At 40.3% G+C, this 27,793-nt stretch overlaps 1 protein-coding gene across 2 annotated transcripts in view; it reads left to right on the forward strand.

Annotated features, from left to right (window-relative positions):
* Positions 1–20,263, forward strand: part of TTBK2 (tau tubulin kinase 2) — a 79,402-nt gene extending 59,139 nt beyond the window's left edge. Inside the window, exons 14-16 of one of the 2 annotated variants that reach the window (XM_063117645.1) lie at positions 3,239–3,487; positions 14,175–15,451; positions 17,856–20,263. In XM_063117645.1, the coding sequence (XP_062973715.1) occupies positions 3,239–3,487; positions 14,175–15,451; positions 17,856–18,324 (1,995 nt within the window). In that variant the 3' untranslated portion in view covers positions 18,325–20,263. The remainder of the gene's footprint in view (positions 1–3,238; positions 3,488–14,174; positions 15,452–17,855) is intronic. The other variant, XM_063117646.1, reaches the window with a different exon arrangement.
* Positions 20,264–27,793: the final 7,530 nt, after the last annotated feature.

Consider the following 27,793-nt stretch of genomic DNA (forward strand, 5'->3'; position numbering starts at 1 on the left):
CTACCTATCCCAAGCAGAGATGTGAAGAACAGGCTCCTGTGAACCCAGATGTACGTTGGAGGAGACCTCTCCCAGAGTCCAGGGTGTAAGACCCAGCAAAGTCCAGATAGGAAAATTAATTCAGGTAGGAAGTGAAGATAATGTTTTAAAATGAAAAAGGTGGTGAAGCCTAACTCTCACCTCTCAGAAGAAGGCAAAAACCAGGCTGAGGCCAGAAAGACCCCAAGAATAAACAAAATCTGCTAACAAAGCTCATAGCTGGGCAAAAAGTAAAGATCAAACAAGGAAGAGAGGAACAAAGGTGAATTCCTTTAACAGAGTGCAGTTGTTGTTGTTTTTATCTCCTGATGCTCCTCAATTTTCTGCTTTTTAATTGGCTCTTTTCCCTAGCTGCCAACTCAAAAAATTGGTTCTGGATTGGTGAAAAATACGTTGGGGGGCAGAAAACTGCAGGGGCAGTTTCTCATTGTTTTAGGCAGCTCGTGCTACCTTAGGCCTTATCAGGATACATGGGGTACTCTGGACTCATGAGGCTGCTAGCTGCAGGGAGTAATAAATGTAACTTTTTCTCCCCCTGGTTCACAAATTGACCACTGCTTTGTCAGTATGATTGCCTGCATCTCACACTCCAGGTAGCTCAACTTTCTGCCCTCAAGGAAAGACAGCCCTGCTTGTGAATCAATGTTTCACTCCTATTCTCATGGCTTCCTTAAAATCCTCCTTTTCCCAGCACCTGTCTCTTCTACCCAAACTGACTTTGCTGTTCCAGCATAGATGCTACACTACTTGTTAAAATCATAATTAAATCCAGCTTTTTAAAAAAGGAATTATATTAGAGCCACTGTATTCATTTGCCCATAGAAGTTTTCATAGGCTAGAATCTCATTTTCAATGTGGTTTTTCAGGCTAGATAAGTGAAATGCTGCTCACAGACTTTGGAAAGCTAAACACTGGGTTTATTTCTTATTTGCGATGCATGATGAAGCCAGATTTTTGGCATGTAAGATCCATCATTTAGGACTCTCAAAACAGCTTCAAAGTGATTTTTTAAAAACAAACAAACAAACAAACAAACAAACCTTAGTCAAGGCCTCTGATAAGAAGGAAGGGGTGAATGGGAAATCAACTTCATTTCAATTGTAGCACTTTCTAACTTCCAAGTATTCAGCATACTAAGACTACAGTCCTCTGCACACAGATATCACATGCAGTTAAACTCAGTGGGACATACCTATGATTAAACCAGCCTTTTAAATAAGCCCCTAAAAGTTACTAGCCTAAACAACTTTTTTCTAGCCTGCTGGGGGCTGGCAGAGAGGGATGGAGAGCTGCATCCCTCCTCTAGCAGCTCATCTTGCATCTTCCTTCCTCTAACAGGTTTGGTTTCCATGCTGGCAGAGAGGAGGGGTGCAGTATCCCAGCCTGCTCTCTTGCTGGCCTGAAATTTTTGTGCTAACTCCAGTTAGCAAAGATCCCACCATCCCCATCTCCAAATGCTCTTCCAGATTTCCTGTATTTCCATACTTTTAGAATTTTGATGATTAGCACACACACATTTAAGTCTGCTGGAGCATTAACTTGAGTCAGAGCGAAAGGAAGGAACGCTTACCAGAGAAGGGGCAATCGCCATGGTGTCTTTGGTGAGTCGCTTTGTGGGTTGTTGCTTGCGGTCCATTCCCTATACATTACCTTTAACATAGGGATGGGGAACTGGTTTTAGGTGTGGGGTTGAATTGCTGCCCACTGCGCCCAGCACAGGTTGGATGACATTTTATTTATTTATTAAAACATTTGTATCCCACCCTATATCACTAGGATCTGAGGGCGGCGTACAGATAAAATTAAACAAACAATATAAAACAATAAATATAAACAGCTAAAAACAAATTAAGCCATTAATCAAGCTAAAACCAGTATAGAATTTAAAAGCAGTAATGCATGGCCACTGACGTCATCGCCCCACCCATTTTGGCTTTGTCTGAGTGCTGAGGGGAAAGAGCAGCCACTTCTTCCCGGGCCACCCTAGTGCCTGACTTCATACATTCTGCACGGTCTCTATGGAGGCAGCCAAACTCTGCTGATCTCATTGGTCCCCCAGCTGGAGCTTCTCCAGCCTCTACTTCAGCTGGGGACCGTTTCCCCAATTGGGGATGAGGTGGGGCAGCTGAAACACTTAGCTCGTTGTTCCCCTTCCAATTAGGATGGGAAGTGGAAAGCAAAGCAAGATGTATCCCCTTGTTATCTTCGGAAAGTTATCCTTGTTATCCTCTCCTCTGCCTCCTCCCCAAGCCTTTTGGTAGTCAGAGGAAGGGCTTGGAGGGGGGCCGGCAGAGACTGGATGGGGCGCCTCTGCAGGCTGGAGGTTCCCCAGAGCTTGTTAAACAAATGGGCTACATTATTTTTCCCTCATTTTTTTCCTGTTTACAATCCATGAATTACAAAATACATCCCTTCAACAAACTCTCACAATAAATGTTACACTTTTGAAGCAATTTTCTTGTGTTACAGTGTGTAAATGCTTTGACAGTATTAGCATACTGTGTATGCAACCTTGCTCACTACAGGTTTAGTTTGAATCTAGATGGATATATTTAGTTTGGAAAATATATATGCATATATATATTTTGGCCCTGAATTTATATGCATTCATTTTTTGCCATTTTTTTTGTCAATTTCCCCTCCACCTCCACTCCCAGTGCCACCTCCTACACTGTTCCAGAGGATTTCCTACCCCCTGGAGCAGATTTTCAGGGGGGGCATAGGAGCTGTAGGGGAGGGGAAACAGTGAAAATGATCTCTTTCCCCTTTCCACTATTGGAAACGCTCTCCTGGATCAAATACCTTCTGCAGATGGAAGAAGCCCTTAACAGAATGTAAGGTCTGGATCAAAGCCAGCATTTTCATCATTGTGTGACTGTGCTTGTCAAGTAGGAGTTGCTAAGGCAAACACATTATCTAGTAAATGCCTTTGCAAGCAGTGTCTTTCTGTAAACACTTTCTTGAATGTACACTTTCAGAGGGATTAAGTGACATATGGGAGGACATTGCTAAATTGAGGGATAATTACATATTTATTTTGGGATACTTTCCTACATGTATTTAAACTTCCGGTATTTACTCTTTATAATATTAACTACTGGAAGAAACAAAGTATAAAGCTACATAGACTAGACCAAAATAGTGTTCTTAATATATATTTGAAACATTTTCTCTTTTCCCTGCCATGTTGTTCTCACAGCTCAACTCCCTTCACATGCTGCATTTCTCCATCCCAAGAATTTCAAGCCCCATCCTCCGTACCCTGAGCCCTATAGCCCACCTCACCACGCACCCGGACCCTAAGAAAGAGACTGGCTTCCCAAGGAGTCAATCAGCAGAGAGCCACTCTTCCTCTTCCTGGTCAGCTGCCCGTAGGCAACTTCCTGTCATTCCCAGTGGCAACAAGTTTCCCCCTGTCATTCGCATCTCAAAAGCACAACTCCAGCAGGTGAATGCATCTTCATCTTCATCATAGGAACTACACTGTGTCTGCCATCTGTCGTTTGTGAAGTTTTACGGTTCCCAACTACTTTGTATAGCTCAGATGTTACTTATGTTACTCAAAACATTTGCCATTGTGGGGCAGGGTGATGAGGGGAGGTTGGAAACCATTTGTCTTGAGGTAAAAAAATAACTAAAAAAAATAAGAATAAAATATTAAGAGGATAAAACAGGGGGAAGCAACTAAGTAGATTTACCAAAGAGAAGATCAAGCTAGTTATTTTTAAGAAACTATGAATGAGAAATTTTAGCCTTGAAGGAATTCTGTCAGAAAAAAAGAGCCAGGAACCATAGCTGACTTGCTATTTTATTGTTGAATATACTGAAGTATAAATGTGTGTAATGCATATGCATTAAATACACATTGACTGAGAAGGTTATCAGCATTGTTAGGTATTTCCATAAGAAATAAAGAACCAAAATGTGGTTCAAGGTACTGAGATTAATTCTAGAAATATGTAGCATTAAGGAAAAGGGAAGACTCGAGAAAATAATATTCAAGCTAGTTTTCTTTGCGGGGGTATTCAAAATAATAGTAGTAGTCTTATAATTGATAATAGTAACAGAGGAACTTCCATTTGCAGTGACTATTAAAAACAGTGTGACTAAAGGCACAATCCTATATGCATGTTTACCAGGAACCAGTCCTATAACTCCCAGCATTCCCATAACCAGCATGGCTAGCTGGGGAATAGTGGGAGTTGTGGGACTTTTTTCTGTCTGAATGTGCATAGGATTGTGCCTTTAACCTCTCATCTTAGTACATCCCACCATAAATACTATCATGTATGAATGGCATTTTTGCATAATCTTTTATATACAAAACTTAATTTCCATACCAATAATATAGTCCATGAATACATTTTATTTTTTTCTTGTCTCTCAAGATAAGCTTTTGTTGCTGGATTAAGAAGATCAAACACCCTTGATAAAATGGAAGTGTGCTTGTGTCAAATTCTCAGTGAATTAAATAACCAGTGCTTTCTCTGCCACAGCAAGTAGCTTTTCATATTCACATTTTAGTACTTTTTCATTTGTCCTTTGGATTCTGACCCTTTTCATGCAGAAATGGTAGCAGTGTTAAATATTCTGCTGCCAAGAGGATGGGAGAATTCTTATTCCCAGGGCATCATCATCTGAAGGCTGCTGATGCAGCAATTGTGCTAAAGCTGATCTGATCTAAATCTGGTTAGTTTGTGGACAGGAGATTTCCTTGAACTCTGTAGGAAAAGGCAGGATATATATGATATATTTTTTAAAAAGTTAGTGTTTTTCCGTAGTTCAATCAAAACAGCATTGTGTACTGTTTTTTGGGGGGTTTTTTGGTGCCATGCAGATTCAATACAGTGTCACTTTTCCTATATATATCTATCATATAGGAATTTAAAAAATAAGGAAGTGCACTTAGCTTTTCATTTAGTGGAAAAACTAAAACACATTAAAACTATAAATGTAAAATTAGCCACATTGGGATGTAAATTTTATTTGTTTGAAATTAAGATCAATAAGAGAGGTAATATAGTACCAGCAACAATTTCTCCATTGCCCTCTTACTTTTTCCTCATAACAGCACAAGGGTTATAGTGAAGATCGCTGTAGGAAATAAACAAAAATAACAAGTCTTTGAACTGTCCAGAGAACTTCAGGTTTTGGGCAACACAGAAATGTAATATAATTTTTTAAAATAATAATAATATTGAAACAATTCCAATTCCCAAAGAATTTTAAGGAGGATACTTGAATGCTTTTATTCTGCTGGTTTTTAGTTCAATTGTTGTAATTTTCTTCCCCTCCTATCTTTTAAAAGTTATTATTCAGTTTTACTGTGAAATTTCAACAAAACAGAAAATAGAAGAAAAGAAAATATTTACAGAAATTTGAATATATCAATTTCAATGTGTATATATGAAGTGTGTGTGTGAGTGATATGCCTTTCTAAGAATTAGGCATAAACTTCAACAAAAGCAGAACAAAAATCCATATAACTATCCATCTGCAAGTGAAGTCTATATACCATCTATTTAAATGTTGAAAGCGTAGTTAGGTTCTCAATTGTTGCATTATAAGAAGTGAGCCTTTATCCTTCCAATGTTGTAATATTAGACTTTTAGCTGTCAAAGGGGTGCAGAGAATCCATTTGCATTGACTGTGTGTTAAATTCTAGGTAGTAGATAGATAATTTAAGAGAACATGAACGTTAGTAATTATTAAAGGGTGCTCCAATACAAGGTTTATCAGTATAATAATCTCCTCCCAAAGAGGCAACGGTTGGGCATTGCTAAAACGTATTGTAAAAAAAGCATTAGCTGTGGTTACACCTCCAGCAGTTAGCTGATTGATACAAACCCTTAGTAAAGAGGCGTTGTGGTGTCCAGTAGACACGGAACAAGAGTAACCTGAGATCCAGAAACACTTCAGGTACAGATACTAAAGCGGCAATCCATTGATTAGGCAAAACGAATAACAGAATCATAGAATAGTAGAGTTGGAAGGGGCCTATAAGGCCATCGAGTCCAACCCCGTGCTCAATGCAGGAATCCACCCTAAAGCATACCTGACAGCTGGCTCTCCAGCTGCCTTTTGAATGCCTCTAGTGTGTGAGAGCCCACAACCTCCCTAGGGAAATGGAACAATCCAATTCCCTATCCCATTCCTGCTTAAGGCCCTGTGTATCATATTTATTTCCCCTATCTTTTGTAAGCTGGTTTGTGTTCATGTCTAAAAGTTCAGTGGCCACATGCACATTGCCCCAAAAGAAAAAGGGAAAAAAGAAAAGAAATGAATAATAAAAAAGAGAACAAAAGAGGATGCAGATTTGCATGCTGGTTTATATGCAGATATGCAAATTTTTGAAATAATTGCTATAGGTTAAACAGAACTACAATATATCTCATAATAGTGGAAATGATTGTGCCCAGGGGTGCTTCCAGATGAGGCTTTTATTGTGCAGTTGTGGAATTTGCACATATTCACACGTAACAACAACCCAGAGTATGGGTAGAGCATGAAGAGAACCCATGGCTTGTTGTTGGGTTGTGAACTCTGGGTTGTTCATGATTAACAACCATAGTTAAATCATAGTGCAGGGTTCTTCTTCGTGGTCTCTGTGCATCACACATATGGGCTCTGCGCCTGCGCAGGGCCAGGTTCGGAAACTTCTATAGCTGAAATTCTTTTAGGCAGGAACCCCTCCCCCACCGTCCACTGAGCATAGTCAGGGGTTCCTGCCTAATCCCCTCAGTTCTCTTCAACCGCCTGTAGGGTCAACAGCGTTTGGAGACTTCTCTGTTTTTGGTATCGTTATACCTAGCTGAATAATACTATTTTCATCCTTTTTCTTACCTCTACAGTTTTCTAATCTTTTCCTATCTAGTTATATATAAAAATAATTTTAAAAATTTTTTTACTTGTTGTTCGTTACCTCAGCCTTGGTGCCTATGGCACTACAAGGCCTCTTCAAAAAGTGCTCCGGTTGTGGGCAGAAGATATCCCAAACCGACGGACATTCCTGGTGTTTGCTGTACTTGGGAGAGACGCATGTCGTCGAGTCCTGTTGTTTTTGCCTGAAATTCTCAAGGCAAACCAGGAAGAACCGATCTGATCGCCTTCGGGCGTTACTTTGGGAAAAGGCGTTGGAGGCAGTGGAGAAACCAACTACATCTCGATGCACCAAATCTCCCAATACAATGGAGTCCGTGCCCCAACCTCCTCCATCACGGAGTGATGCCTTATCGGTTCCCCCCTCCTCCTCTCTTACCGCCTCGTCAAAAGCGGCCAGGAAAATCTCTAAGAGAGCAAGTTGGGTCCGAAGAACCCCAACGGAAGAAAAGCAAACTAAAATCAAAGGAGGGACAAGCCTGACCCGAATCAAAGACGGCGTCTTTGACTGTCATACACCAAACAGCCTAACACCTAAGTTTGGTGACATTCTTGCCCCCTTTTTCTGCAGTGGGACCACTATTACATCTGACACATGGGTCCTTAACATCATATCTCTGGGCTACAAAATAGAGTTCTCCACCCCCCCTCCCCTCGGAACCGCAAGGTTCTCACCACCTACAGACGCTCTGTTGCAAGAGACTACGTCTCTTAGAGAAGGGCGCCATAGAGCGATTACCAACTTGCGCATTGGGAGGCGGTTTTTACTCCCGTTACTTTACGGTTCCGAAACGGGATGGGGGGCTGAGACCTATTTTGGACCTCAGGGAGCTAAACAAGTTCATCAACCCTAAAAAATTCCGGATGAACTCTTTAGCAAGCATCCTACCTTTCCTCTCCCAAGGGGATTGGTTCAAGTCTATCGACCTTAAGGATGCATATTTTCATGTTTCAATCTATCCCGATCATCGCCAATACCTCAGGTTCATAGTAGGGGAAGACGTTTTCCAATTCAAAGTGCTTCCTTTTGGGCTTTCTACTGCCCCCCGAGTCTTCACAAAGTGTATGGCACCAGTTTGCGCCTTTCTGAGGACTCGAGGGGTAGAGATCTACCCCTACTTGGACGATTGGCTGATAGTGGCTAATACGGAGCAGGAAGCCGCCCGTAATACCCACCTCACCATCAACCTCCTCAACAAATTAGGCCTTTGCATCAACAAAGAAAAATCAAATTTTCAATCAACTCAAAAAATAAAATTCCTTGGAGCAATTCTGGACTCAACCTGCTCCAGGGCTTTCCTTCCAGAGGATAGAGCTAATACGTTAATTAAACTTGCAATTAAGCTCTTCCACTCTAAAATCACCTCTGCCTTCCAGGTGCAAAGGTTATTGGGTTTCATGGCAGCGACGGTCAACGTCGTCCCTTGGGAGCGTCTGCACATGAGACCTCTACAGTTGTGGCTTCTGCGGGAGTACGACAATACATTGGACGCTCATTGAGTGAAATTGTCGCTCCCTGCCAAAATAAAGGACACGCTCCTTTGGTGGACGGATTTGTCCAGTATCACACAAGGCTTGGACTTCAAACCCCCACTACCATCACAACATCTAATGACAGATGCATCCCTATTGGGCTGGGGAGCCCACTGAGGGGATCTAACCATCCAGGAGCTCCCTCGACAGGAAAAGACACATCAACGTCTTGGAGTTGATGGCTATCCAAAAAGCTCTGTATGCCTTTCAGCAGACCTTATCGGGTCAGGTAATCCAGATCCATACAGACAATATGGCTGCTGTCTGGCATATAAACAAGCAAGGTGGAACGAGGTCTATGGACCTGATCTCCCTCACTCTGGACATTTGGCATTGGGCAATTGCCCATGACATGACTTCGTCTGCCATTCATATCGCAGGCCAGGACAATATCCTGGCAGACGACCTCAGCCGTACCTTTGTGGATACGCACGAGTGGCGGATGAAAGACACTGTTCTGGACATGATCTTTCAGGCATGGGGACAGCCTGTAATAGATTTATTCGCGTTACCAGAGAACGCCATCTGCAGCCAATACTGCACGTGGGCGGGCCACGGGGCAGCGTCTCTAGGAGACGCCTTCGAAAGGATGTGGACAGGACAGCTCCTGTACCTGTTTCCCCCCATACCACTCCTCTCAAGAGTTATTATAAAGCTGTGCAGCGACAACACCGACGCCATCTTAGTAGCGATTTGGTGGCCAAGGCAGCCGTGGTTCACTCCGCTACTCAAACTGCCCTCAGCGGAGTTTATCAGACTGCCTCAATGCCACAACCTCATATCGAAGGGGAAGGGACTCATCTTCCATCCGGATGTCCAGTCCCTAAACCTAACAGCTTGGAGGATAAGGCAACGTTAGACAACAAACCGCTGCCTACTGACATATGGAACATTATCCTAGCAGCTAGGAAACCAGCTACTAGAAGGTCATATGCAAAAAAATGGACAGCATTTTCTGCCTTTGCCCTCAGTAGAAACGAGAACCCGTTTTCAGCACCAATAGCAACAGTACTTTCCTTTCTCTTTTCTTTATTTAAAAAAGGACTTAAGTTCTCGTCACTTAGAGTTTATTTAGCAGCAATCTCTACTTCACACCATTGGATTCAGGGCTGTTCGGTCTTCACACACCCTTTGACAAAACGGTTCTTGAAGGGCATGAAAAGCACCATCCCACCAGTTCGTTCCTTTGTCCCTCAATGGAGCCTCTCGGTGGTGCTCAAGGCACTGTCTGCCAAGCCCTTTGAACCTTTAGCAAGGACGGACTTGCGCCGACTAACTTTTAAGGTGACATTCCTTGTTGCAGTCACATCTGCTAGGCGTGCATCTGAACTAGCAGCACTTCGCATAGACTCACCATACACGGTGTTTCACGCTGACAAGGTGGTCCTTAGACCAGACCCAGCTTTTCTGCCGAAAGTTGTGTCTTCCTTTCATCTTGGACAGGACATTACGCTCCCAAGTTTCTTTCCTTCGCTGACGTCCCCTATTGAGTCTGCTCTACATACCCTGGACGTAAGACAGGCCCTTGCCTTTTACCTGTCCAGAACTGCCACCCTCCGGAGATCCCAAAGACTTTTTGTTTGTTACGGGGGCAGCCAAAAGGGACTTCAGGCATCTCCGCAGAGAATATCTGCTTGGGTGGTTCAGACTATTAAGCTAGCCTATGAACTCGCTGGCCTCCCGTTGGAGGGTAAAGTGCGCTCTCATTCCACGAGAGGAGTGGCCACTTCTACGGCTTTTGAAAAGGGGATCGCTTTACCAGACCTCTGCAAAGCGGCTACCTGGTCGACACCTCTGACCTTTGCCAGTCACTACCGCCTGGATATCAGGGCGCGCAGAGACTGTGCCTTTGGGCGTGCCGTCTTATCGGCAATTCTATGAGTACTCAACCATCAACTGACACCACCCACCTCCGGTAAGTCAGCTTGTTAATCGCCCATATGTGTGATGCACAGAGACCGCGAAGAAGAAAGACAGGTTGCTTACCTGTAACTGTAGTTCTTCGAGTGGTCATCTGTGCAGTCACACAATCCTCCCACCGTCCCCACTATGGTGTCATTAAAATTTTTGATCACCTGGTGGTTCTCAGTGAGACTGTTTAGGCGGTTTCAGGAACTGAGGGGATTAGGCGGGAACCCCTGAGCATGCTCAGTGGACGGTGGGGGAGGGGTTCCCGCCTAAAACGTTTTCAGCTAGAGAAGTTTCCGAAGCTGGCCCCGCGCAGGCGCAGAGCCCATATGTGTGACTGCACAGATGACCACTCGAACTACAGTTACAGGTAAGCAACCTGTCTTTCGCACATAAGCCATGATTCAACAACAACCCCACGATTCAATGACAACCCATACTCAAGTGAACAACTTGCTTAATATCATTTTTTTCTTTGACCAATTTAGGTAACTACAGGTGGGTGCAGTACTTTTCTAGGTGTGGCCTTCCTATTGCAATAAGAGGGCCACACTTAGGTATGACAAGTTTCATGAAAAGAAACACGCTAAAGCTAGCTCTATTTTTTCTTGCAATCTTAAAACAAACATAATTTATAATTATGAAATAAAACCTGAAGTTGAAGTTTCTATATGCACAGAGCATTTTGCTGTTATATGTGTCAATGGTATTATCAATCTGTTTACTGCTATTTGTTACCCATATATTTTTATAAGGTTCATTATTTTCACATAAATGAATTTCTTTAAAGAAAGAAGGTTGATTCCAGCAGTTGTTAATAATATTTTCTATCCTCTAAAAAGCAAGACAATATACAGTATAAAATATAAAACTGACAATGACTAAACACTGTCTGCAGGTTTACAATCTAAATCACAGGTGGGCAATCTGCAGCCATCAACTTAATTTCAAAAGTTCGCTGCAAGTGATCAGTTTGGACCTCTGGCAAAAGCAATCTGTCCTTTCCCCAGCAGTTTGCTGGGCAGGTAAAGAAGAAGAGTAGGAGAGAAAAGAGGGTGTCAAAAAAAGAGAGAGAAGGGATGGCTCTGCTCATTTTAGGTTCTGGCCTCACACATGTGGACATAATACCCCCAAGGAGATGTATCTATAAAAAAAAAGGTTCCCGGCTCCTGATCTAAACAGACACATGAGGAACAGGAAAGACCTGGGTGAAAGAAAATATGGGCTGGGGAATGCTGGGGGTTTTAGGAATTTTTTTTCTGTCTAAACATACACAGGATTACACTGTTTCTAGATACTTTCATTACTATAATATCTCTTAAGATGATTGTGTTCAGATCTGTTTGCAAGGACCCCTGCTAAGTATTGATTAGTATCATAATTTTGATCTTATTTTGATATGAGAACCACAGTTACATGTCCTGCTTTAAATAAGGCCACTTAGCTTTTCCTCCAGAGGGAGATAATGAAAAATTGTTCATTATGCATTTATTCAGCAATGTGGCCCACTGAGTATGTTAAAACTAGACATTGTTGTTTCTGTCTAAAAATGCCATTTTCCTAATTTTTCCAGACAATTCTACCACCAACGTAGGAGAGAGAGTGCAAAGTCAAAAATTAAGTAATTGAGTCTGTGTGGTTATTCTAATAGTTTCTGCTAATACCTTTATGATGATGGCACCCAAATGTTCACTCTACCATTCTGTTCAGTCCAATAGCTCTATGTTGGCCACTATTTTTTCTTGATGTTTGGCAGTCTCATGTTAAATACAAAAACAAACAAACAGAAATTCTAATATTTCTATCTGATCTGTCAACCCCAAACCAAACAGTATTATAGCTACATTTTCTTCGTCCCTTACTTTTGTCACCTTCAGCTGTTAAAAATGTTAATTTCTAGTCTTAATGGTTGCAGCTATGGGTGCAGAGTGACCCTACTGTATGAGCTAGCCCTGCCACCGTTGCGCTAGTGGCTGTACTCCCCACTGTTTGTGCATTCAGTACATGTGAGAAGGTGAATAGAGTCCCTTCTCATGTATGCTGAACACATGGAGATGGCAATTAAGGTGTTTCTCAAATACAGCAATAACAGATTACTTGGGCTGGAAAGGGGGATACTTTGCTTGCCCAGCTTCTGAGGGCAGAGGAAAGGCTCTGTGTGCAAGGGGGGAGACTTATATGGTCATGCCTGTCAGGGGGTAATATAGTAGCTGAAAGGTAGGGGAGACAGATAATGGCCAGCTGTTCTTGGAGCATTTGGGAAATATAGATAATAAAGAGGAGGTGAAGGGGAAGGGAAGAGTGGTTGAGATATATGTAGAAAGTAGTTGTGGGCTTAATTTGGGGCAATGATTTCAGTAACAGTTTAAGAAGTAATGTAAAATAGAGTTGGTGAGTATCAAGTCAGTTGAATACAGGAAGCTCCCTCTGTATGCTAGGACCAGTATTGTTAATAGAGGCGTTAGACGTAGAAAAGTATCCAATGTGCCATTCTGCAAACTCCGTGCTAACGAAATTCGTTGAATCTTTCCATTGTGCAAGCATTTTGCATAGGTTACAATCCTATGTACACTTACTCCAAAGTAAAATTTATTGAACTTCACTTCTCAGTAAAAAGGCATGAATTAGGCAGCACAAGATTGGCCCCTTCCTAGAGGAGCTTATCTAAATTTCAGCAGCAAAGAGACAGAGGAAAGAAAAGGAGAGGCCAGGGTAAAAATATACACAAATGCATTTGCACATATTTAGGCATTGTTTCTGTTGGAGATGAGGATGGAAGGGTTTGAACGAAAGTCTTTACAGAAGAGATGGGCTTTGTGGTGGGATTTGAAGGAACAGAGGTGGCACTTGCATCACCTAGATATTCTGGAGGGAGTTCCTGGCATAAAGTGCAGCAAGGAATAAATTGGAGCCATTTAAAGGAGCAACAAGCTGTAGATGATTGAAAGAGGTAGAGTTGAAGAACCACATGTCATGGGCAGAAATGTGTTGGGAGATAAAAACAGAAAGGCAGAGTGGGGCATGAATGTGAAGAATGTGAAGCCGATGTAGGGATTTGAGTAGGGTGTTGTTGGACTGAACAATGAGAGAACTTAATGTTTGGATAGCAGAACTTTGGATATATGTGAAACAACAGTGAAAAGGGATGGGAAAGGAAGAGGAGGTTGGAGGAGATGACTAGTACATAAAAATATTTCAGCTGAAGGGGCTAGGAAGAAAGCCTGAATTTTTGCAATGTAGTATATAGAGAATGGCATGACTTAGTTATAGAGAGAACCGATATGGGAGCAAAGGAGAGGGGGAAATCAAGGTAAAGCTTTTTTGATAGGGTTGATAGGGTCAATGATTGTTGAACTAGGGATCCAACTAATAGGAACAGAATCATCTGCATGGATGGAGTCAAGGGGTCAGCCAAATTAAAGGCAGCAGAGAGATTATAATGGATGAGGCCAGAATGTAGAGACCTTTAGAAGTGGCCATGAGGTGATTAGTGATTTTTATGAGGGCAGTTTCACTTAATGTAACACCTCTCCCCACCCCACCCCAACTTCATAGTATTGTCAAATCAACTCAAATTAACAACACAGAGTTACCGTTTCTTCAGTTATTATCTTCCAGTGTGTTCAGTAAACATTGTACCTGCTGTGACACATGTGTCATTCATCCCAAGATGGAGTGTTGTTTTCTAATCCTGCAAAAGCAAAGTAACTATTATCTTTTTATATGTGAGAAAATGATATGACAATGTAAACATGTGATAATCTTAAATCCAGGAAAAGTAATTTCTGTAAAATCATTTCCCCTTCTTTGTATAGGTTACAATACCCAGACCATCAATGGCATCCACACAGTCTGCTTCTGAGAGTTTTCATTATGGTCAGCATTTAGACAAGAGAGATCGGGACCCCCGGCTTTTGGAACATACCACTGACCTTTCCTCTCCTAAGGAGAACTTAGCTGGCTCAGAGGTAGCAATTGATGCATTAATTCCCGGTGGCAGTAGAACGGATTTAGTCCTCAGGTTAGACCAGAACCTAGAGGCACTTGATAAAGAAGGCTATGTTGGAGAAGGTGTTGGAATCCAAGATCATAACCGAACAAACCTACTTGAACAATACACAACGATGCAAGGAGAGAGAGAATTTGTGAATCTCTTTGAAGAAGTAAAAGATGAACAGCATCCCATGGCTTGTGAAGATGCCGTTGAAATACAGACTAAAGGATCATGCTTAACTGCTCCAGGAAACACAGAATCTTTGTTGGATGGACCTCAGGCTGTTACAGAAGCAGAAGAACTGAGACCGATGACTTCCTGCTCATTGCCAAATCAGGATGCAAAACAGGAGTTTCTGAAGCAGTCAGGAGCTGAAACATCAGATGTTTCTTTATCAAGAAGTACTGACCCATTTGCTCATAGACAGGAAAACCAGGTAGTAGCAGTGCAAGAAAATGGTTTCCATGATGATGGTGGAGATATTGATCATGCTGAGGAATTGCAATGCCAACAGATGAATCTTACCACCTTTTTGCATCAAGAGGAGAAAGAAGAGGAAAATGTTCAAAGAAATGGTGAACTGTTTCACTCTATTTCAGAGAATGAGATTTCTAATCAGCCTAAAAAGGAATTGGTTAGATCGCCATTTGTAGCTAGACAGAGTCGCATTCCAGTTTTAGCGCAAGAGATAGACTCCTCATCTGAATCTTCTCCTGTTTCAGCAAAAGAGAAGCTACTTCTAAAAAAGGCCCATCAAACAGACCTCGTTAGACTACTGGTAGAAAAGAGACAGCTTAGATCTTTCCTTGGTGACCTCTCAAGTGCCTCTGACAAGTCACTGAAAGAAAAGGTTGCAGGTCCCATACCACTTTCTGAAGATGTGTTGTCCTCCTTTTCCAAGCTAACATTGGACTCCCATTTACACAACCAAGTAGAGGAGAGTTTTTTGTCACCAAGCAGTCCTCAGTCCAGAAAGAGCAAAATTCCAAGGCCTGTATCTTGGACTACCACAGATCATGTTAGCAGCTCAAACTCAGCTCAGTTTTTTCCTCGGCCTCCACCCGGACGACCACCAACAAGGCCTGGAGTAGAGGCCAGGTAAGAAAGAACAACCACACCTCTGAAATAGGTTTAAGCAATTTTGGGAATGCTGTTATATGGTATCATGCAGATTATGTACTTTTTATTTTCAATATGTAAGTGTGAGCACATATGCACACACAAACATGCAATCTTTTTCCTCGTACAAAATTCAGGAAAGTTTTGCCTGAGTAAGAGCATTAGCAACATCTGTGTAGGATCTTGACTTTATAGACTGAGGCCCCTTCTACACCTGAGGGTTATCCCAGGAAAATGGAGGGATCGTCCTTGCCTGCACCTGGGATCCCCTGTGTGGCATTTGGATGCACAGGAACAATCCAGGGACGATACTGGGGGAAAAGGCAGGTGTAGAAACGGCCTACGTTTCTAAAACATTTTGCTTCTAGTTTTAAGTAAACTCTGATTGCATGTAATTACTGAAGAGTTCATCAAAGGTAACAGTAACAAGACACTAAGAATTATCAATCTGTGAGTCGGTAGCTATTGGACATAAATTCACTAACTTCTTCATTAATGTGGTAAGCCCCTTGCATGTACTACAATGGGTGAGGACATCTGCAGTGGCAGCCAGAAGTGTAAATACTTTTTCTGTTGAAACTGAACAGGCTTTTATAGAAAAATCTATCAATATCTCCAATATAAGCCACTCACTATCATATATCTTTTCGTAATGCCATTAGAGAAATGCCTTTTCTGTTTGTACTCCTCATTTGATTTACAAACAAAAAACAAAAAAAGTACAACAAAATGCTCACTAAACTTTTGAGTTTTTAATTTAAAGGGCCTGGTGGTAGAAGGGTAGGCAGAAAGAAAGGCTAACAGTTTAGTTAAAAAAAAATCCAGGGTGGCTTATTCAAGGTAATGCAGATTGGGTATTAGATAATAGTTTGTCAGAGATTTGAAGGTGGTATTATACAGCTCTTGCTTCCTATGCTATACACATTCATATTTTTTCCTATTCTAACAAATTTGGTAGGTTTTTGTACTGTAGGAAATAATAGCTATATCATGCTGCTTTCAAGTCTCTCAAAAAGTATCAGTAAGGAACAATAATCATGACTTCTGATTGTCCTGTCAAAGACGTTTATAGTTTCTGGATACAGCATGCATTCTTCTAAGCTTTATCTTCACATCTTACTGAATATATATGGCTGCAGTGCTAAGCACACTTAGCTGGGATTGAGTCCTACTGAATTCAGTGGGACTACATCTCAGTAGACATGCATTAGATTGTGCTTTTAGCAGGGCTGGTATCAAGGGCAACCTGCTTCTTCGCCTGCCTCTCCCTCTGGCCCAGACGACGATGATGGTGAGAAGGAGGATCAGTAGATGCCACTGTTTACTTGCTCACTGGCTCTCTGTCTGGCAGGCAAGGAAGTGGTAGCAATGATGAGAAAGAGGATGAAGAGCAGCTGGTAACCATGTTGATGAGGAGGTAGACTCACGAATTGAGGAGGGCCATTGAAGGTGTCTTGCCCAAGGCCCCTCAGAAACCTGGAGCTGGCACTGGCTGCTAGGATGCCAAATTCAGTGTCACATACTAAATTCTTCCTCTCACTGTGAATGCACATGATGTACCTATTCCTGTTTACATTGTACAGTAACAGTATATCTCTGGGTTGAATTCGGTGGTGAAGTTCTGCTGATGGAAGCAGTTTAGTCATCAGAATTGGGAGGGTGCGATTCTCCCTCCTCCCTGCACACCCTCCATATGCCCTGGAGGGCTAGGAAACCCTACAGAGCAGATTTGGGGGCAGTATGGCATGCTGTAGAGGGGAGGAGAAAGAGAGTCCTGTTGCACTTGTGCATTTCCAATACCGTAATGTTGGATGTAACTGTATTTATTCATTTATTCCATTTATATTCTTTGTTTTCTATAAAGAATTATACTAAAAGCAGTTTACAAAAATGTAAAAGCAAGGATAAAACAATAATCAATTAAAACAGTTAAAAACATACCAAAAATGGAACTACAAAATCTACAATTAAGTAGCAGTATGAAATTAATGCAATTTTTAAAAGAGCAATCATTAAACATAAAACCCTGTTTTGAATATGTATGTTTTCAAAGACTTTCTGAATTCAGGAGGAGAAGGAGCCTGTTGGATTTCATTCCAAATCTTCAGTGGCACCACCAAAAAGGCTACATGTCCCTTGTGCCTGGCCATCAAATATCTAATAATGATGGGACAGAGAGCAGGGCCTCTGAGGCTTATTTCAGGGATTAGATTCATATCCCTACATCAACACAGTCCTTGGTGTATACTTTTAAGGGTTTTGAAGGTTAACACCAGCAATTTATATTGAACAATAAAAACTACAAACTATGACACATCCTGCAACCTGTCTCAGCATTGGAGAGCAGGATGTGGAATTGATCAATTTTCTCTTTCTTTTCAAGGTTGCGCAGGTACAAAGTCTTAGGAAGCAGCAGCTCTGATTCAGACCTGATCTCTCGACTGGCTCAAATCCTTCAGAACGGATCTCAAAAGCCACGGAGCTCTTCTCAGTGTAAGAGTCCAGGATCTCCGCATAGCCCCAAAACACCACCCAAAAGCCCAGTCATCCCCAGACGCAGTCCCAGTGCCTCCCCTAGGAGCTCTTCTTTGCCCCGTACTGCCAGCTCCTCACCATCCCGGAGTGGGCGGCCCCACCATGACCAGAGGAGTTCATCCCCGCATCTTGGAAGGAGTAAATCGCCTCCTAGTCTTTCAGGTTCTTCATCCTCCAGGAGATCCTGCCAACAGGAGCACTGCTACAACAAGTCTAGCAAGAATGGTCTAAAAGGATCTAGTGGCTCTTGCCACCACTCCTCTAACATTAAATCTCCCACAGGGAAGAGCAAATCAGCCAGTAAACTTAGCAGATAGGAACTGAGTCTTATCAGGTGTCAAAGCCCCCTCCCTAATCTGATGCATGTCGTGTCTGTGTACTGTATATTTAAACAAAGAAAATGTCTTCAAAAAATCAGTGTTCATCCTGACTTTCAAAGAAAAACAACTCTTAAGTTACATTATTTATAAGGCCCACTTTATATTGAGTGGCCAAGCATTGCCTAAGAACAGGCAGCAAGCAGATCAGGCAGGCTAGAGGGCAGGGATGGAGCATCCAGAAAGTCCAAGATGTGTGAAAGGTTCAGAACAAACATTGTCTTGGAGGTGAGTGCTTTTAATAAGTTTTTAGCTTACTTTTTATTTTCTAAGAAAACATGGCCTACTTTATGCCATTTCTCGAGGAAAGTTACAAAACCTGAAACGATACAGTTTCGCCATGACACCTTTAAGCCTGAGGTACTGCTCAGCTGTGTGTTTGCAGAGTTTTTAAAAAGCACATTATTTGGGACAGCAGTGTTCCTATAAGTCTCTCTTTCAATGTTCAGCTTCACACATCATTTTCAAGTTGTTTACTGCCCATGTTCCTTCATGGCTTATACTTCCCTCCTTAAAACAACCACAACACAATTCTCCCCCCACCCCAGCCCATCTTGTACCACTATATATTTAATATAGGCTGCATCCTTATGTACACTGCACATCAATCCATTGAAAATAATGTCATTTTTATGTAATTGCACATAGATAACAGGCATTAATTCTAACAGTTTCGGGAAAGAGTTGTTGTATATCTTGAACATTCTATTGTTGCATATCTTGAATGTTCTATTAACTGCTGTTCAGATCCTGATCATTGGACAACTCAATCACTTATCTGTGTGTTAATGTCTGGAGCCAAGGCTTTTTCCTTGAGGTTTCCACCATATAATACATGAAGAGTTTGGTGATAATGATCACAGCATGAGTTAAGAAAGAAAAACTGAAGTGTTTGGACCCTAGAACATCCCTATATTTACAAGATTTGTTAGAGTGCAATAGCTTCTCAGGGTACAAAGAAGAGCCGCTGTTAAAGCTGACCAGAAATCACCCAATTGGGGTGAAGTGTTTAGTTATTCACATTGTTCCTCTCCAGTGTAATCCTACTGAAGATGAGCAGGACTGTTTGCACACTTAGACTTCTTACTTGACGATTTAATCTAAATCTAGAAGAAAAATGAAGCTTTACCTTCAAAGATAACTGCAGAGCCTGTACATAGAGAGAAGCAACAGTTGCTTTATTTTGTTAAGAATCTGGGAGATAATGCTTGACAGTAAAATCTACAGGTCAAGATCACAGGGATGTTTCTTATATCTTAAATGTCCCTAATTTTATATTGTGTAGAAAGAATACATGTTCCAATTACCCAGTATACACATATGGCTACCAAACATCAGACCAGGCAATCAATCCTACAATCTAACAGATAGAAGCCATCACCGTTATAGCTTCCCTGAGGTGCAGGTATACATATTTCCCTATTCAAAAGTATATTTTGCACTTAGGACTTGAAATATGTAAAACAGCATACAGAAAATTCATATTTAAGGATTGTCTTTCACTTCCCAGAAGTGTTAGTCCCTGAATAAGGTGAATGGCTTCTAGTTCTATCTAACTTTACTTAATTGTGTGAGACTTAGAGGAATAACTTCATTTGCTAGATTTAGAAATCAACTGCTGAATAGAACAGTAAAACACAGGAATGTTTTAAAATGGATACAGCCATCTTTCTCAATGGATGCTTGTTCTAGAGGATACTGAATATGGGGGAACTTTGGAAATTACTGATCTGCTTGCTATAGTCATGCCTGTAACCAGCATAAATCTTTTTTTAATTTAACTTTGTTTTATTTAGTTTAATTTGCTGCCAAAATAGTATCTTTGGATGGGAAAGGGAATCTTTTCTCTCTGAGCTAACACATTTCTAATGCTGCATTGAAGCTGCACTGAATTTCTCTTGCTCTGTGAGAATGTGATTTTTTTTTAACTTTTAATTGTGTATTTTGTTTCCCATAAGTAATGTAGCACTGTGTGGAACCCTAGCCTCATTCAGGTTTCATGCACTTCAGAGGAATGCAATAGTGAGAGCATACTGCTGTTTCTTGAGAAACTGTATGATTTAAAAGACCTATTCTATTGTATTATATTGTATAATAGGTGCTATACCAATAATTGCATGTTCTCATGGTAAATTATATATTATAAATATTTATAAATATATATACATATGCTTCTATATGCTTCCCTAATTCTCTCATTTCCATTTGTAACATTATAGACCACAGACAATGCAGTGCTCTTTCAGTTGTGTGCCTGAATTAAATATCCTTAGCCTTGCTGTTCCCGTTTCCTGGCATGCACAAAGCTGAATATTCTTCATGCCTCAGTTCAGGACGCAAGGGTTGGTGATTGCTCAGCAATTTAGTGTTTGATATCAGCTTTGTCACTTTTAAATTGCTGAATGAAATGGAAGGAATTGGAGGAACTATATATTTGATGGCCAGGTAGGATGTATGTTCTTGATTTTGTCTCATCATTTTGCCCATATATCTTTCCATCCCACCCTGATAGGCTTTCACATTTAATTGTTTCTCATGGTACTGGGCAGCGAGTGGTACTAAACAGCTCAATATGATACACAGAAATTTAGATTTTCTCTTTGTCCTTGCCTTGTCTACTGCCTCTCCCCTGATTTCTATGAGAACCTGCTGGACTTCTCAACCCCTTCCTTTGAGGCTGCAATCCAATTGTTCTGACCTTCTCATATTATCAGATTTACAAAGATACATCCAACTAAATAAGCTATCCCAGTAGAGTGTGCTTCATATATTCTGCACAATTGGTCCCCTTTTGAGATGGCACGTAAGTGCTTCCAGGGCAATTTTATTTGAATCAGATGTATGATAGCCATATATTCCATTGGGGGTAACCTGCCCTGAAATTATAAAGCTGTATGAATTCTCCACGCTTAGTCATATGTTTCTCTTAGGCATTAATGGCATCAATTCATCTGATTTCTAAAGTCCAATAAAACACCTTCCTTCTTTCCTTATACCTTGTTCAAACTTCTTGCAATATCCGCAATTTTTGTATTTTACACTACGTCCAAGGATGCTTGTAGAAGAGCCCTGGAGGGACTTCTTTATAACCATGTCCAGAGCATTATTATTGTAAGAGCAGTTCCCCTTGCATGTAGGGAGATGCCTATCCCAAAGATTTATTTTCATGCTTTGCTGTCAGGGACAAAATAACTATCCTATGCATTGACTTAAAAAGAATGTAGAAAATGCTGTTATACATTCCTCTTACATACAGTATATGTATTCTGAAATTAATGTTCAAACTGTTTTTGTGTTGAAATGCATTTGTATTTCTTTCCCTGTTTTACAAATGCAGAGACATAGACCAGACTACGTGGTAATTGCGGAAAGCACAGGTTGATGTGTGTGTGTGTGTGTTTAATACAGCGACTGGAAAAATGGTTTGTGGGGTTGTCACTCTGCCAAACACCTGATCCAATAGTGTTTAGAAAGCCAATGGTTACTAATGAAGCTTTAAATTAGCACAGTAGACTACTATCAATTCTCTCATTTCTCTGTCTTAATCAGTGGTTTTGTTTTTCTATCTCTTACATTGATTTCTCCGCAATCTTTTAACACTTCCAGAAGTGAACCAAAAAGGTATTGTGAATTAATCTTCATTACAATAACTTCAGCTACATAGTTATGAAATAGCCCCTCATAACTTCATGGGATTAATAAGAATGTATTAATCTAGTTTATGTTAAAGAATAAATCTCGAATTTAAATATGTAAATCAAGGGAAGACAGAATTAATATGCATAGCTAGAGATGAATCAGAAGAAATACAATTCATTTCCTCGACAGATTCAGCCAGGGCAAAGAAGAGCTGTACAATTCTTCCTATGTAGGCTGCAAGCACTTCCCGTAAATAGGAACACTAAACCAATGAACTCTGTGGGAGCATCCTCCACCCTTCTTCAAACTTCCCCTTCCATCCTACAGAGAAGGCTGCTCAAAAGTAATGACAGGGGTAATATATATTTACTGTACATGTTCTTTAAACTTTTGACACTGTGCTGAAAACTCTGATTTGGGGGGGCAAATACGTCATCCTGGGGACTTGATTTGATCCTTGCCAAACTATTATAGCATTTTTTGCACAGTTTTTGAAAGTGTATCATTTTGGGGCTGCTATCTCATGGTGTGAAGTTCAGACTTTTAAAACTGGCATTGATGAGAAGTCACAGAACGAGAGAAATATTGCAGGCAATCAATGAGCTCTTCTGCAGTACTGGAGGAATGCTAGCCACAACACTAATCCCTTTCATCATGTTGTGGTTACATTGTAACCTTGCCACATAGAAAGGGGAGGCGGCTAGAAACTATAGCATCTTTGCAGGGTATCAAACATAAAATTTGTTTTCCCAGGATGCTCAAGTACTGTTTATAGAAAGGAAAAAGGAGAGGTTTTTACATCTGAAATTTGAGATAAACTGTCCCTTAATACTATACGTACTTCCATTTAATTATAACAAGAAAATGCGGAGCTCTAAATATAGCATTTTAATTTTAAGTTACCTTTAATTTTAATTGGACAATGCAATACAGGTGTATGGAAAATGTATTTTGGGGATTTTTTTCTGGATAACATTGATCAGAACATCTTTTTCAGCAAGTCCAATTAAAAGGGATTACCAGCATTCAAAGACCTGCTCTAATTCTAGCTATGACTCCTTACTCTTATAATTTGAAAACTGTATATTTCTCTAATGGAACCAAACTCTGTTCCTCCCTAAAATAAATATAAGCAATACCTGATTTGTCAACAGTAGTAATCCTTCTGTAAAAATTCCAAAGTTGTTTCCAGAAAACAAAGGACAATAATTCTAATACCATCAGCATAACGCTGAATATATGCCAACAATTTTATTTAAATATCTTAAAAGTGTGAAATAACTGTGCCTGCATTTTAAAATCTATTCTTTTAAATTAACTAAAATATTATTTGCACATTTTCTTTTATTTGTTAAATGTGAACCTTCTAAAAGTGGTAAAAATAATAGTCGTAGGACAACTAGTTTATAGCTAAAAGAAAAAAAACCTTGCTGCTTTTATAGGCTCAATCCTGCGTGATATGGAACAGAACACACACACCCTTGTTGAAACTAATGGTAAATCAAGGTGGTATTTTGCTGGTTTGAGCCACCAAGATATATGCTACTATTCCCAAATCAATATGCTGCTATGCTGCCTTCTGTAGTTGTGATCATTTGTGTTTCTCGTTAAGGACAGCTCAATCTTCCAGGCTAACTGACACAAATATCCTTGTGGCAGTCTTGTACATAGAGTAGATCCTCTGGAAACCACCTTGCACCCTACGTTCAAGTGTCTTGGATCTAAGATGTAGTGCGTGTGCGCACGCACCCCCCCCCCAGACCTTTCTTAAATCTAGGAAAGTGCTCAGAGGATCCAGCACAATGCCCACTCTTCCCTGCCCTCTTTATTAGTGTGCAATGCATACTGCTGCATTGGGGGGTGGCGGAGAGAAAATTATCTTAGAACTCACACTTAAGGAATACTCACACTTGAAGATTCTGGGAGTTGCATCAACACATTGGGGGGCTTATTGAACAAGATAGGTCCTCCCTCCCTAAGATATGTTGTGTCCGCTTTTTTTGGTTGGGTGGGGAGGATTGGCCTGTAATTGCTGATTGACTGATCCCTTAACTGTTTGAGGACTGCCTACAACTCTCTGAAATGTTAGGATAGTGCCTAATCCCTTCCTTTGTCTCAAACAAAAGACAAGGAAATATAAAGGAGAACTTTGTGTTTTGGGTTCTTGCTTGTGTAGCCTATTCTTTTTGCCTACTAGTTCTGTCAGTAAAACAGGTTAGTGGGATGAATGGGCACAAGCCTTAAGCCACGTATGTGATACATTTATTGTTATGATCAATTGACTGATAAATGTATATATGAATAGGGATACCGTGTGTAACACAGCTTTCTCTAAATTGTAGCTTTCTACTTCATAGGAACTTTTTTTCTCTTAAAACCTCCCCTGCCCCCCAACCCTGTTTTCTGAGAACAAATAAGACTGAATGGTAAAAACATAAATTACAAGACCTTTGGCTTGTACATGTTGCCTATAACATATACATTTATATAATTATAATCACAGCAGGCTGTGTGTATATATATATAGAAATGTAATGTGTGTTGGTCTTGTTTTTTAACTTAGTGATTGCTTCATTACTTTACTTCTTTTAAGTGGTTTTGGTCTCTGTTTTCTCTGTAGTAACAAAGTGTCTATTAACAGTAATGGCCAAACCCCCTAGTGTTAGAAAATCTTTCAATTTAGTTTCTGCAGTTTTAGACTAGCAGCTTGCTTTTTATGAGCTCAACTCGGCTTGCTTGTAGATAACTGAAATGAATAGATTTCTTTCCTTCTGCAATAATTGGTCGTAAGGACATATTTTTATTTAGAAAATAAATATTATTTTATTTAAAACTATTTAAAACGATTAAAACTTCCACATAACTCACTGAGCTCAGGAGTTTGGGTTATAGTTCACACTCCATCTCTCATTAGTGCTAGAGCAGTGCAACATCTGAATAGGCTTTAACTGGAGTGCTCATTAAACAAAATATATTCTGCTGACATCTCAGCGAATGTAAGTTTAAAAATTTCACTCCTTGTGTTTCAACAAGATCTTTGCTTTGGTAGGTGTTGGTTTTTGGTGTTCTAAATTTTATACAGGACATATTTAGTTGGATCTAGAGTTTTATTCCCCAAGTGGAGATCCACTTAGGCTACTCATGGTGGCATAAAGAAGGGAGTTATTTTTGCCTGTTACTCTTCAGCTCTCAGTTCCAGAAGGACCTTCCAAAGCAGTTTTTTCCAAGGGGAAGGGAATTGATGACTGCCTCCACCCTTGTTCAGCCAGTGGGAAAGCTCCACTAGATCAAAACCCTCAGGCTGACAGGAGCGTTTCCACCCTCAGAAGACTTATGCTGAATCCAACCCATCCAGTTGTACTCTGCCTCAATGTTCATGCAGGCATAATTCCCCATGGCATTAACCAAATTAATACCTATAAATTATTGACTTAAAGAATGAGCCTCAAGAGAGGATAGGTGTATTTGCCAGGATTTCTGTCTTAGAATATGAAAGCATGCTTTTTGTGATGCCCATCTAAAGTGTCTTTCTCCCAATTATTATAAACGCTGCTGCTCCGAGGAAGTCATTTTCTGTGGCCAAGAATGTAAATTGCCTTTGTCCAGAGCAGAACACACACATTTCACAGCAGGAACTAATGTGTGTTGAACTGAGTGTGTGTGTGTAAGTATCTCATCTTAGTCTCTCAAGGAGTCAGTATGCTAGGAGGCCTTGAGGCACTTTCCCTTTCTAAGATGCAAAATGACAGCTGAGGTGTTCTCACATTTGTGGGCCAGGATATGTTTTAGTAGTTCTGATTCATACATAGAGGAATAATAGTGATAGATGGAAGGCTGCCTTATAAAAAGGAAGTTTGCATAGGTTTTCAAATCCTTCAGAAGAACAGTATTACGCATCTAGGTGGTCCTCCAACCTCTACTGCATGCTGTTCCTTAGTGGCCAGAAAGCATGTTTCTAAATATCTCCCCTTAAACATCTGCTTTCTTACTTAGCTATTAATGCCTGATCATGTTTTACATTTGGATCTTTTCCTCACTACAATAATACAAAAATGAAGGAAACAAAAGCTTTGAAACCAGGACCATAGAAGCAGTGAGCTGTAACTAATCTGAAATCTCTTACTATTAAAAAGAGTGAAATATTTCGAAGTTTAAAAAAATCAATTCCATTATTTACTCGGAAAACATTTAGCATCTCAAAGATAACAGCTATGATGCTGAATTTAGGTAGGAAGTTGTTTTGGAGAACTAAGTATTGTCAAGTATTTCAGTCTCTCTCCCCCCCCCCCCCCCGCTTGTTTTCAAAATTCAAATTAGATGTTTATAATTTTTGCTCAGTCATTCAAGAGCATAAGGTATTGACATAGTGTTTTTTGTAATGGTCATTTGTACATAAAGGTGTAGTTATTTATTTTACCCCATTTGTACCATATCAAAGCTTTGTAAATGTTTTAAGTTCTGTTTTTCAAATTATTTTGTATTTTATTTTTATAAACTGGTTCTAAATAAAAATCATTCCGCATGCAAACGATAACTTTGACTATATTTGTCAGTTTATTCTATATGGAACTCTTACCAAAAATAATTCTGGAAATACTGTAATTCAATTCAAACCATGAAAAGCAATGAAATCTGTTTCCTGGAAAATGGAATTTTGGTGCTGAAAAACAGTGGTGCTGATCTGTGAATGATCAGTTTTGAAATGTTGATGATTAATACAGCATTTAATAAACGTTTTCTACAGTGGTGAAATAGAGATGGACATTTTTCTGCTTGAATTATTTCCCTCTACTACAGCTAATCAACTAATCACTGCTATGTCCAGATTGCATTTAGGAAACATCCACCAAGTTCCCATCAATAACTGTTATTTTGGTGGTGTTTAAATATCTTTGAATACTGGGTTTTTCCTAGAGAATAAGAAATATGAACAGGTGATGTAATTTCTGTGTAGGGATAGCTTTTGTTCATAAAGGAGTATGTGATGTTTAAGAGCCACATAATACTTACAGGTAGAAAACTGGATTACAAATCCAAATATTCAGATAAAGGCATAATCACAAATATTTAGACTTAAGATTGACTGATAGGCACTGGAAAAGGGTCTCTTCACTCTGACTATTATCTTTGCAAAATCATGGACATCAAGTGAAGTGCCAGTTGACTAGAGGAGGGCTAATGTTGTCCCTATCTGCAAAAAGGAGGAACCTGGGAACTATAGACCAGTTAGTCTGACATCAATCCCTGGGGAAATTTTGGAACAGATTATAAAGAAGTCAATCTGTAAGCACCTTGAAAACAATGCAGTGATTACGAGAAGACAGCATGGATTTGTTGAGAACAAATCCTGCCAGACTAATCTGATCTCATACTTTGATAAGGTAATCTTATACTTTGATAAAGTAACCTCCATTTTGGACTGTGGGAATGCTGTGGACATAATATATCTTGACTTCAACAAAGCTTTTGACAAAGTACCACATGACATTCTGAACAGCAAACTAGCTAAAAGTGGGCTAGATGGAACAGCTATTACGTGGATCCACAGTTGGCTACAGAATTGGACTCAAAGAGTGCTTATCAATGTTACCTTCTCAAACTGGGGGGAGGTAAAGAGCGGGGTACTGCAGGGCTCATTCCTGGGCCCAGTACTCTTCAACATTTTTATTAATGATTTTGATGTTGAGGTGCAGGGAAAGCTTATCAAATTTGCAGTTGACACAACATTGGGTGGGATACCCTGGAAGATAGAAGCAAACTTCAAAGTGAT

The sequence above is a fragment of the Elgaria multicarinata genome, chromosome 2 (assembly GCF_023053635.1).
Source record: "Elgaria multicarinata webbii isolate HBS135686 ecotype San Diego chromosome 2, rElgMul1.1.pri, whole genome shotgun sequence".
NCBI lineage: Eukaryota > Metazoa > Chordata > Lepidosauria > Squamata > Anguidae > Elgaria > Elgaria multicarinata.